Below are 13,682 nucleotides of genomic sequence, written 5' to 3'. Positions count from 1 at the left end.
AAGGATGAGTCAAGCAAAGAAAATAAAAACTTGTGAGAAATATTTACTAATTTTAACACAAGGACCAAAAAATTTACCATGTTTGCAGTGCACTGTCTTCCTGAAGTATGAATTCAAACTAATTCATCAAAGTATTTTTAATAAAAGCTATAGTAAGTATATGCTGGCTCAAACATTTGTGAAGACAAGTTAATAAATGAAAGCCACCCAGAGTATAGTAACCCACACCACCCTTAGTATGCAAACAAAGTATCTTTTCTTTTTAATGTGTACCCCTAGTCTTTTTACGTGAAATATTTACTGTATATTGCATTTCTGACACATAAACTTTTTTTAATATAAGAAATGACACATCATTTTTTATTCTTTGTAATTGTGAAGTAGACACACCAGCTTCTGAAACAGGAGACTTCGATTTTTACATGTTCTTATATTTAACATGTTTAATTGGTATTGGTATTTTATCATAACAAACAAATTTAACATACATCAAAAGCAGTTAAAAGATAGAAACTTCCTTTCCTTTGGACATCTGACTTTTAAAAAACAGGAACAAGATTTACAAATTACACAAAATGAGCTGCATATGTAATAATGACACGGAGTTATTGAGAAAATACTAGTTTTAGTTGTTTCCAGGTAAAGCAGTCTCTAGTAACATGTCAACCCAAAAAATGCATGCAATTGCTAACTAGCCTTAGATATACTACATATACATGTAAGATAATAAAGATGGAGAGTCAAGCAAAACTTACAAACTTGGTTATTTCATACTTTCCAGATATTTTGAACATATCTAAAAAATTTAAACAGATATCATATGATTTTAAAGGGAATTCAATACAATATTATGGAACAGTGAAACTGAGTTATTAAAACCAAGGCAATTGTTTTCTTGATGTCTTCAGCCTCTTAACTAAGACCTAATAGTTTAATTCTATCAGCTAAATTTAACCCAAGAGTTGACTTTTTATTTTTATAGTTGTTTATTTCTTAGTTTACAGTCTTTTATTCCTATCAAGTCTTTGAAACCGGTGTGATTTTACACTTACGGCGCATCGCAATTTGGACTAGGCGTGTTTCAAGTGCTTAACAGCCTCAGGTGTTGCTGTATTGAACAGCACAGGTTTAGAGAGACATATAAAGAAATGCACGTGCCTATGTGATTTCAAACCATGGTCGGTGATATGAAGGAAAGGTGAAAGGTACCAAGAGAGAAAACAGTCAGGGGATCTGCGGGAGGTGGGAATGGAAGGAGTGGGGGGAAGGGAGAGCTTCTTTGGGAAAGCAACATTTAGGCAGAGCCTAGAAGGGTGCTGAGGAGGGTTGGCTAGAGTGGGGCCGGAGTGTCTCAGGCAGCGGGAGTGCACGGAGGCCCTGGGATGAGAGCTGAGAGAGGGCCAGTGTGGCTGGGGCATGGAAGGAGAGGGGCAAGGCAAGACTGGAGTGGAGGCAGGGGCAAGGGGGGCAGAAGGAAGATCAGGCAGCATCTTTCAAACCATGTTCAAGACTGTGAACTTCATCAAGAGTTGACTTTTTAAACATTAATACCGTCAAACCTCTTCCAATAATATTTTTTAAATGCATATGAACTATTACTTAAAAGTTTATCTCATTTCTTTAAATATGGGCCTTGGGCTAATTTGTTGAACACTGGGGTAATATAAACACTAAAAAAAATAAGCAATTTGCTTTTTAAAAAAAAATATTTATACTAAATAACTCAACTGAAAAAACAATTTTTGTGGGGAGGAATCAGGCAGATGATTCTTATTTGGGGGGGTTACAGTGAAGAAGGACTCAAGGGGGAACTGCACTGTTTTGGCCAACAAAAATCTGAAGGATTGCAGTTTTTTCCTGAAATGATAAAGTAATGTTTCTTGGTGTAGAAGATATAGGGCATACTTTTACAAAGAAGTTTCATAATAGCTAATTTTTTGTTAAATCTAAAGTCTGTAACATACACATATGTATCTTATTTCAGAAGAGGCAGTGACTCAGAGATACTTAGATTCAACTTCTGATTCAGTCAAATGAAGTCCAAAAGTTTGGAATTAAATGACCCACTACTCGCCAAAAATCCACAAAATATTCACACCGGATAGACCAAGATTAACTCTCCTATAAAGAGAAAAAAAAAAGTTTTAGTGGAATTGATTGCCCAGCATTTAAGGTCTTTTTTCAAATAACTAAAATAGGAGTCTTTACAAGGGGTACATGTTTAATTAACATTTAGTGCTTTTCTGAAATAAGTTATGTTACACATGGTTTATCAGGTGAATTCCAGAAACAGTAATTACTTTCTTAACTGTGCTTAAAACCCAAATTTAGAATAAATGGACTTATGGAGTGTTGAAAATTAATTTTTCAGTGGACCTCAAGAATTATTACAACAGATAGAGTTAAACAGGACAATTTTAGCAAGTAGGATTTAAGTAAAAGTGTCAATTAAATTTTTAAAAATTGAGGAGTTAGAGATGCTAGGCCTCTTAGAGAATTTTACCTGTTCAAAAAAGGTCATTTCATCAACTATATTTTCCCATTTCTCCATACCCTCACCAACACTGCAAATGATAAATTTCAATTTGATAGAAAAAATGTTTTAATTCTGGCTTGATTGTATATGAGACTAAGCATCTTTTCATGTTCATTAACCATCTGCACGACACTCTTCTATGAAAGTCTCTCGTGTCTTTGACCATTTCTTATATTTTTCTTTTCTAATTAACGTATATGCTCCTTGTACATGATGGATATCAACTTGGCTTTGCTCTAAATGTTGAAATTATAAGTCTTTGTCTCAGTTTGTCATTTAGTTTTAAACTTTATTTATGGTGTCTTTTACTGAACAGGACACAAATTACTGTGCAGTCAATTCTGTCTAGGTTTTTTTCCCTTTTGGATGTAAAACTTTCATCTCATTCCACTACCGCACAAATATGTGGCATTGAACTGATAATAGATTTGTATTAAACTGCTGTGTTATGGGCATGATTCCAAATGGTCTATACTTGAGCCACTTGCTTATTTCCTTTAAGCAAAGGAAATTTCCTTCCTTTAAGGTATAGGACAGCAGTTTTTAACATTTGATTGTTCCAAAATGTATTAAAAAGATTAATCATATTTTAAGTTAATTTCAAAGACTTTTCCCTTGGTTAAAAAAAAAAAATCCCAAATAAATAAAACACAGATTAGTTTTAGTCTAAAATGTTTCATTTTCCACATGTAAGTTCCTCATTCAGAGAAGATAAGCACTTTAAATATTATACCAATTCTTTTGGGTCTCTGTGTAAATTACTGCCCCACTAAGATGTTACAGAAAACCCAAATGAACTTTTTGGCCAATCCAATACTTTTACAGATTTTACATTTTTATGTATATGACAAACTATATATGGTACTCAACACAAGCTTCATGCTGTCATGACAAATCACTTATGTATCAAGTATCAATTTAGATTTTTAGAGAAAAGATAAATTTTCAATTAAAACCAAAAATTCATTATTTATTTAAAATACTTCTAAGTTAATTCCTCACTTCAAAATAGTCTTCCAGAAACACTGTTAAGAATTACAAAACAATATATTTATAGCACATTCCATCTTTCTAATACATGTATATCTTTCTAAATACTGCTAGAAAATTTAGGAAAAAAGTCTGTATTTACTGACACAGAAGAATATCCAAGATATACCATAAGATTAAAAGGCAGGTCACAGAGTAATATGTTTGGGTACAATATATTTTTAAACAAAATGAAAACTAAAAAAAAATCAACTTTCCCCAGAAAGGAGTCTGAAAATGCACACCTGAAACTGTTAACACAATGGATACCTCGGGGGAGAGTTGATCAGAAGAGAGAGTTGATCAGAGGGGAGTTTTCAATGTCTAGTTTATACACTGCTATATTGTTTAAATATTTCTATATTGAGCATGCATTATTTTTGTAATTAAAAAAATAAAGAAAAAAGAGCCATGGTAGCATAAATATTCTTTAACTCAGTATATCCAACGCATTATTTCAACGTCATCAATATACAAAATTATTAGAGATATTTTACTTTTTCTTTTTTGGTACTAGGTCTTCAAATTCTAGTCTGTGTAGTTTACACTGACAGCCCATCTCAATTTGGACTAATCATGTTTCAAATGCTCAATGCCACATGTGGCTGGCGGCTGCTGTATTGGACAGTGGAGTTCCAGAACCTGTATAAAACAGGGCACCTATAAAACTGAAAAGAAGCATGCATACCAAACTGGAACAGACCCCTGATGTTTTCTATTCAGCCCTTCCCTTTACATTTTTTTAACCTCAGGTTACACAGTGCAGGCAGAGATGGACCCAGAATACAGATTTTCAGACTTCCAGTCCTTGCATTACCAGATTTACCCAGCATTAGCTGAGGTCCATTTACTTCAAATTACTACAAATATTATTTGAAGGACTAAAATTTCAAATCATCTAAATAACAAGACAGCAATTTTGAGTTTATTGTAACAGTATGTGAGCTTCATTACTAAGTATTTAGAATAAACAAAGTAAACAATTTCAACTGACCATTTTTCCATCCCAATTAACAATATTATGGAACTGGTGCTGACTTAGTCTCTCTGAAAGTGTAAACATTTTGCAGAAGGCTTTGTGTCTGAAGTGGGATAGCTTGAATAAATAGAACTCCAGTTTTGTTTTTGTTTTTAAATTTTAAAGTGGCAAGAGCCTGATATATCAGGGTTGTTCCTCTGGGGGACACAGCTGTAAAGCCAATGATGTGGTCAAATTGCCTTTTTATCAATGGGGAAATGGAGGTTCCAAGGAATTACTGTAATGGACTTGCTCAAGATGGCAGAGCTGGTTAGTGACAGGGCTGAGCTAGTACTAGAAGCCATATCTCTTACTGTTCAGTCCACAAATCTTCAGTATATGATGCTGCCTTCTGCAGCATCTGAACATAAGGAAAACAGTATATAAGTTAAGTACTTGTATTTTTAAAACATAAGTACTTACCCAAGCATTCCTGACTCTTTGGTCTTTATGATGTAGAGGAACATTAATAATGTATGAAACATATTATTTCGGCCCTGGAACAAAGACAAAAAATACAGCAAGATTTAAACCTAACGAAACCAAACCATTCAGCCTGATAGGTAAATGCGATCCTATCAATTTATATTCTACTAACTCGGAATTCCATGTAATTCAGCCTTTCATTCATTCATTAAACAAAGTGCCCACTTTGTGCTAGGAAGTGGGAATACTGTGGTGAATAAAACAGAGAGGATCCATGTAATTGAGGAGCTTAAGGTCTAGTAGGAAAGGCAGACAGGAAACTCAGAATTACAATAAAGTGTGATGAATGTTATGAGAAAGAAGAAGGTGTAGGGTGCCATGGGAACATATGCATTAAACCCAGAGTGGTGAGGCAAGCAATGCCTCCCTGAGAGAGAAATTTTTAAGTTGAGACCTGAAAGATGAGCAGAAATAAACACATTGGGAAGTTCCCATACACGGGAAGCAGCATTTATGAAGGTCTGGATGGGAGCTATTCTGAAGCTGGTACCCCTGTATCCTACACACAAAAAATACTCTATCCCCCAAATTAACAGCATAAACAACAATGTTGGAATTAAAAAACCTTTAATCACACTTCAAAATACATTATGATATATGTTAACAGTGTAAGTAACATATTAAAGGTAAATTTATTTTATCTACAAGGGACTATGAGGCAGCATTTTGCCAGCACTAAAATCAAACTATTATATGTAATTTCTGGTCTGTGAAATAGCTCCTGATTTAGATTTTCAATTTACTGATTAACTTATACCTGCTTATTCTGATTTAGTGTTTTTACTAAAAAATCTTAGGATATATGATTTTTAAAGACAGTGTTTCTTTAAAAAAAAAAAAAAGGATTTGCATGGAACTTGAATGGCCCAAAATATTTACACTTACAAAGTTGAAATATTAAACTTAAAAAAAAGGATACAATTTATGATTATAGTCTATGTAAAATTTCTTAGTATAGATGCTGGTAACAAAAATAACTGCAAAGGTCATCAACAGAACTGATGTTTGTAATCAAAAGTAAAATACCTGGATAGAAGTGTAAACTGGTACAATCATCTTTTTGATAACATATTTTAACAGCCTTGAAAATATTCTATAACCTAGAATTCCATTTTTGGACTTCAGGCTAAAAAACTACCCAAAATGCAGACAGCTATATGCATAAAGGTATTTATGATAATGAAGACTTAGAAACATCCAAAATATCTAACTGTAGGGGAGTGGTTAAATAAATTATGTTATAATTTTATTGTGAAGTTTTAAAATAGCCATTAAAAAGTGTTTTAACGAAGATTCTTAAAGGCATGGAAAATTATAACATTAATTTTAAAAAGGATATAAAACTACATAAATAATATGATTTCAACCCATAAATAAGTACAGAAAAAGACCAAAATGAAATTTATCAAAAAAATTATACCAAATGTTAACAAGAGCTTCCTGTAAATAATGGAATAATGAACTTTTCTTCCTTTTCTTCATAATTCTCCAAATTAAGCACATATTACTTTTAGAGTTTTAAAAAAAGGGATACAAAACTAGCATTTTTTCCCTAATTTAAAAAGTTTACCTATTCCATAAACAAGAGAATCTAATTTTAAAAATATTAACAAAGCAAGTCATCCATGACATTAGTAATAGCAACTGCTACATTTAGAAGTACCTTTGGAAGACTGTAGAAATGACGCTGGTAGATTAGCTCATAATGGGGAGGGTTGATAGCACTCTGATAAATGCAAAAAACATTCTCATTTGTCACGTCTGTAAAGGAAATATGCTACATTAAAAAAACAAAACCAAACCACTAGATGTATTTCATGTGAAAAGCTCAATTCATCCTTTTAGGAGAGGTTGTTTATACCTGGTTTATTTGGTGTCTGAACAAAGTGCTGAGAAGTAAATGTTTTTCCATCAGGGTATTTAGGATGTGGAGGTAGTCTGGAATCAAGGTAGGTGCAAAACACATGCATGATGATCTGAAGACGAGGAAACAATTTTTCAAAGTCAGCATGAAAATCGATCAAGTATGTATGTGGCACTTTTAAAACATGTTTCTAATGACTCCAATTTTTTTTTTTTTTTTTTGCGGTACGCGGGCCTCTCACTGTTGTGGCCTCTCCCGTTGCGGAGCACAGGCTCCGGACGCGCAGGCTCAGCGGCCATGGCTCACGGGCCCAGCCGCTCCGCGGCATGTGGGATCTTCCCGGACCGGGGCACGAACCCGTGTCCCCTGCATCGGCAGGCGGACTCTCAACCACTGCGCCACCAGGGAAGCGCATGACTCCAATTTTTAAGTTTTTCTCCAAAGAAAGAATTAGCAAAAATGTTTTCAAGTGGTTATATCTGTAAGATGAAATCTATGAAATGAAAAGATTAGAGCAAGACATTCCTAGTTTTCTGTTAAGGGGATCATTCACACCCATATAGGTAATTAACAGCAAAATCAAAATAAAATACACATACATTCAATTCTGAATTTGAGTATTTAAACTTCATTTTCACACATAACAGTCACTATAAAAAACAAAACAAACATAATTTTGAAAAACTCTTAAATGCTCAAAAACTTTATACTCTTTGATTTCATAAATCTAATTCTAGGAATCTTTCTTAAAATCATAATCCTAAATAAGAAAGAAACATGCATTATGTTACTCCTGGCAGTATTATTTAAGACAGAAAAACAAAAATCCCTCCCCCACTACATGTTTCCCAAACTTTTAGGTCCAATATAGGAGAACAGTTAAATGACAGTGTGTAATAGTGCAAATAACACTGAAAAGTGAAAAAAAGCAGGAGACATAATTTTACATATGGGATTATTATATCTGTATCGATAAAAACATTAAAAATAGCACAATATAAGTAAAGAAAAAAAAAGAAGAAAATATACCAAAATATTAACAGTGGTTGGGTTAAGATGCTGGTACAAAAATTTTGTATTTCTACTTAGTTTCTAAGTTCTTTTCATTTATTTTATTTTCATTTTTATTTATTTATTCATTTATTTATTTATTTTCTTTTTTGGCCTCACTGTGTGGCTTGCAGGATCTTAGTTCCCTGACCGGGGATTGAACCCGGGCCCATGGCAGTGACAGCCAGCACTGAGTCCCAACCACTGGACTGCCAGGGAATTCCCTCTAAGTTCTTTTTAATATTCATTTTTATAATGGAAAAATAAACCCAATAACAAAAATGTCAAACTGATAAAACTGGGGACTTACAGCAGAATCAGTGGGCAGGTCTGTATCCCACTTGCGGCCTTTGAAGTCTCCACCTCTATTCCATCGAAATGAGCTCATACAGCCTCCTTGGGAAAGTTCTGTAGCAACAAAGGTAAAATAAAATAAGCTAAGAATATACAAGAAAGAAGGAAAAAAAAAAGGCTAAGGGGGGGCTTCCCTGGTGGCGCAGTGGTTGAGAGTCCGCCTGCCGATGCAGGGGACACAGGTTCGTGCCCCGGTCCGGGAAGATCCCACATGCCGCGGAGCAGCTGGGCCCGTGAGCCATGGCCACTAAGCCTGCGCGTCCCAAGCCTGTGCTCCGCAACGGGAGAGGCCACAACAGTGAGAGGCCCGCGTACCGCAAAAAAAAAAAAAAAAAAAAGGCTAAGGGGTTACAATAAGGAAAGTATAACATCTAAAAACCTGATCAAAACATGCAGACAAAGAAATACAAGATATAAAAAATTAAATAGCACCATGGGGACTTCCCTGGTGGTTCAGTGGTTAAGAATCAACCTGCCAATGCAGGGGACACAGGTTCGAGCCCTGGTCCAGGAAAATCCCACATGCTTTGGAGCAACTAAGCCCGTGCGCCACAACTACTGAGCCTGTGCTCTAGAGCCCACGAGCCACAACTACTGAATTCCTTTTGCCTAGACCCCGTGCTCCGCAACAAGAGAAGCCACTGCAATGAGAAGCCCGTGCACCACAACGAAGAGTAGCCCCCACTCGCCACAACTAAAGAAAGCCCACGCGCAGCAAAGAAGACCTAATGCAGCCATAAATAAATAAGTACGTAAGTCATGATAAATGTTTATTCCTAAGTAAGTCATGATAAATGTTTATTCCTAAACCTCAGTCCAAACCTAGACTAGAGAAGGGGCAACATTACATTTTCAAATTAAGATTTATGATAAATCTAAAGAGTGAAATACTATTTCTAAAACTTGTTTTAGTGATGAGAACATTTTACAGAGTTTATCCAAATAAATGTAGGGAGGCATAAAGAGAGTATGTGGGAGTACCAGGGAGGCTAAATTTCCTGAGTCTCAAGTCAGTCTCCTCAGAAGATCATATTTCCCCCAAATAATCAGAATATAACAGAAATATAAAGAAGCAACGTATTACATATGACTTATAAAAATCGAAAGAAATAGGATCGGCATGCTGAAATTATAAAGAATGTCATTGTGGCATCCATTCTTGGTAGCTTAAGAATAGAAAATGAGTGAAATATTCATGTGAGCCCATTTAGCTCATATTTAAGTTTCCCTATTTAGAACAAAATTAGTAATTAATGTATTCAAGGCTAACTACATTATTTTGACCATTTTTAAGCATACAGAATATAAAACTCAAAAGTTGTTCAAGTATAAGCCTTAATAAAGCCATTATTAAATACATATTTATAAAATAAGATCACACTTCAGTGATACTTATAATTAAAAAAAAATTTTGTTCCATGTTACCTGTATAAAATTTCAAACTAGTGAAAAAGCTCTCATTTTTTCCCTCTTCAAATCAATAATTACCTTTGATCCTTTCAAACAAGTATTCCTGATTTGGCGTGAGGTCTAGATACTGCACGATTGTATTTAGAGTTGGAATGAGTGGAGCTTTGACCAGAGCAGCCTGCTTCAAGCTAGTAATACTAGCCTCTGTTAAAATTAAAACACACAGAAAACAGATTATTCCTCATGTGGATCTTTGAAAAAACTTCAAATGCTCTTCCTTCAATAGATGTTGAAGGAATAAAGGAAAGCAACGATAGTTTATCTTAACAAGCTGCATTATCTACTTTACCTACAAAATATTTGATCATTTCTGGCAAGGTGGCCAGAGTTAAACAAACACATGCATACTCCAAAAACAGCCAAATCCATTTTGCCAGATCTATAAACAACTAATAGAAGATTTTTGTGGAGTATATATAAAAAGACACATGAGAGCTTTCAAAATCAGGTTGAATTAAAAGTTGCCCATTATGCCAGTGACAAGTGAACACTTTTTATGAGTGATTTCGCTCATCACTTCATGAAAGACAACTATCCAAAGAAATGAATAAACCAACAAAAAGTTTCAAAATGTACAACCATACTAGTAATACCCAATGTTGGGAAAAAGGCTTTCTTATATGTGACATTATTGCTAGAATATAAATTGGTATAAGCTTTTTGAAGGGTTATGTATATTAAAAGCCTTAATATATTTATACCTATTGAACTTACAACTTCACTCCTAAGAAATTATCCTAAGGAAATAATTATGAATGTACACAAATATTTAGGTAAAAGGACATTTACTTACAGCATTATTAATAACAGCAAAGGGAAAATCTTCTAAATTTTAAATAATAAAGATCAGTTAAATACAATATATTACATACATAAAAAAGAAATACAAACTAGCCATAAAAATAGTACTGGAGAATATTTAACAAAATAGAAAAAGTAGAGGGAAAAAAGCAGGTAACAAAACAGTATGACCCCAATTTAATTAAAAATATATACATACATATGTACTATTTGCTCAACTCCTAAATATACACTTTTCACATTTTAATGTTGTTAAATTATGGTATAACTTACCATTGATATATATAGTATCATAGTATTTTTCTCCAAAAGGAATAAGTGATTGTGATTTAAAATGATTGATTGTGGTTATCTACTGAAGCGCAATCATGGGTAATATTCTTTGTGTATTTCTGTACTTTCCAAATTTTCTACAATGAACATATGCATGTTGCTTTCACAGTGATAAAACAATGTTATTCTTTTTTAAAAAGCACATCACACTGGTAAAAATGTTGTGAAACATAACATATTTTTATAGCTTATAAAAAAGCTCAAAAAGGATAAGCATAGGTTCAAATAACATTACCAAGAAAGTAACCTTCTGACTTTGGAGTCAGAAAGCTCTGGCCTCAAATCACTGCTCTGTGACACTGGGCAAGTTACTTAACCTCTCTGAGTCTTAGTAGTCTGATCCATAAATGTGGCACTAAAAGCTAGCTTTCAAGGTTAATGTGAGTGTTGTATACATTATATACAAAATATACGGATACTCAACACGTGGGTACTTTAGTGATGCACAACACTATACTTATTCCAGAGAATAAAGACTGATTAAAAAAAGATACCCAAAAGCAAGTAGAAAGTGTTAATGTGCAATCCAAAGCCCTTACATATTTCAAAGAGAAATTTATTCTCTAGAAAGCTGATTGCCTAAAATATTCCTTATTTATTTTGAAACCTAATTATTTAACACTAAATAAGTTATAGTGTATATATACTTAGGCAAATTATATTACACAAAACCTTAATAATTTTATTTTTAGCAGATAAGAAAAATGTATTTTTCTTATATTGAAAAAAGGGGACTTTAAATTAGCACTGTACACATTTTTTATGCTTTGTACAATTTTAAATTAATATCTAATAAGAGACTTGTATCTTGAATATATAAAGAACACCTACAACTCAATAATAAAGAGACAAGTAACCCAATTTAAAAATAGGTAAAGGGGAAAAAAAACTGGGTAAAGGATCTGAAAAGATATTTTGCTTATGAAGATATATGAATGGACCAGCACATGAAAAGATGCTAAACATCATTAGCCATCAGGGAAATGCAAACTAAAAATACAATGTGATACCATTTCATATGCATTAGTATAACTGAAAAAGACACATAATAACAAGTATTGGCAAGGATGTGAGAAACTGGAGCCCTTATACACTGTAGGTGGGGATGTAAAATGGTGCAGCTGCTTTAGAAAACAGTCTGGCAATTCCTCAAAAGGTTAAACATGGATTTACCATATGGCTTAGCAATTCCACTTCTAGGTAATACCCAAGAGAAATTAAAATATATTCACACGAACATTTGTATGTATGTGTTCATGGCAGCATTATTCATAATAACCAAAAAAGTGAAAACAACCCAAATGTCAATCAAATGATGAACAGGTAAACAAAATGTGGTAGATCCAAACAATGGGATATTATTTGGCAATAAAAAGAAATGAAGTACTGATAAACACTACAATATGGATGAACCCTGAAAACATTGTTAAGTGAGAGAAGCCAGTCACAAACGACAACATATTGTATGATCCCATTTAGATGAAATATCCAAAACAGGCCTATATAATGAGACAGAAAGTAGGCTGGTAGTTGCCTAGGGCTGGAGGATGGGTGGTGGTTGGAAACGGGTCTATGGGGTTTCCTTTTGGGGTGATGAACTATTCAAACTTGACTGTGGGGATGGTTTGCACAACCCAAACCTTTGAATTGTAGACTTTAAATGGGTGAACTGCATATATCTCAATAAAACTGTTATATTTTTTAAAAAGTGATATTATAGACATTTAGTTTTTTTCTTCACTTCAAGATAACAAAAGGTGTTGTTAAACAGCCCATTACAAGAAGAAATTTTCCACTTGGCAGATTCACTGAAGGAACTCAAACGCTGGGCTCTATTTTCACATACCTCCTATTTGCAGCTCTGGACAACCCATTCGCCTCATTTGTGTGCTGACAGACTCAATCTCTTGTACAAGTGGCACTAATATTGTCTCATTGATCCACTAGGAAGAAATGAGGTAATGATTTTACACACGCAATTTTAAAGCATTTCTCAAATAATTATTTTCATGAAACTATTTTTGCTGTCTTGTACTTGAATATTAACAGAGTATAGTGAAAGAGAATGGAAGTAGCAGCTACCTGAAGTCTAGAGAGAGATAAGTAAATATGCTAACGGAGTATAACTTGACAAAGTTATATTCTTAAATCACATATGCCTATTTTTTAAAGATATAAAACTTTCAGCTACATGTTAAGTTTTTCTTAAATTCTTCTTTCTAGGATCATTATACTTAGCTAAAAGGATCATCTTCAGTTTACATTTCTAGGGTAATTATTCACACATTTACACATGTAGCATTTATACTGGTTTGTGATTAGTAGAATAGTTTTTAAAACTAAACATAACTTAGATTAACATTACATAACATAACATAACATAGATTAGCTCTCAGCAGGCTCACTCAATCCCCTAACCATGTGGAAAACAGATTTTACTGTATTTGAAACTAGTTTGTGAATATTACAATATTCACTTTAGGACTAGGAATTTCAAATTCCACTTTGCATGGCTGATATCAAACTCATTCTGGGATGTGAAAAGACTGCCCAAGGAAATACCCCATCTAGTTTTTGTGTTATGTGTTTTGTGTTTGTTCACAGCAACTTCAACCACCATTTCTGTTTCCACACTTCTGTTTAACCATAAAGTAGAAGGATGAAAACAAGCTTCAGATCAAATACAAGTCTATACAATTCATTATAAAACTTTTGAATTAAAAAGCCTCTGAAAATGAAGT

General features: G+C 33.7%; 1 protein-coding gene across 3 annotated transcripts in view; it reads right to left on the bottom strand.

The window, feature by feature from the left end:
- Window positions 1-328: 328 nt before the first annotated feature.
- TMEM209 (transmembrane protein 209) overlaps window positions 329-13,682 on the bottom strand; it is a 28,846-nt gene continuing 15,492 nt past the window's right edge. The window contains exons 9-15 of one of the 3 annotated variants that reach the window (XM_082662082.1): window positions 12,788-12,884; window positions 9,826-9,951; window positions 8,294-8,391; window positions 6,931-7,045; window positions 6,733-6,830; window positions 5,007-5,080; window positions 329-2,121 (exon numbers count right to left, since the gene is read on the bottom strand). In XM_082662082.1, coding sequence (XP_082518208.1) covers window positions 2,067-2,121; window positions 5,007-5,080; window positions 6,733-6,830; window positions 6,931-7,045; window positions 8,294-8,391; window positions 9,826-9,951; window positions 12,788-12,884 — 663 coding nt within the window. In that variant the 3' untranslated portion in view covers window positions 329-2,066. Of the gene's footprint in view, window positions 2,122-5,006; window positions 5,081-6,732; window positions 6,847-6,930; window positions 7,046-8,293; window positions 8,392-9,825; window positions 9,952-12,787; window positions 12,885-13,682 lie in introns of those variants that run through there. The other 2 variants (XR_014297219.1, XR_014297220.1) reach the window with 2 other exon arrangements.

The sequence above is a fragment of the Grampus griseus genome (assembly GCF_964374135.1).
Source record: "Grampus griseus genome assembly, chromosome: 9".
Taxonomy (NCBI): Eukaryota; Metazoa; Chordata; class Mammalia; order Artiodactyla; family Delphinidae; genus Grampus; species Grampus griseus.
Note: the sequence above shows the minus strand (reverse complement) of the source record. Positions and strands in the feature narration are given on the sequence as shown.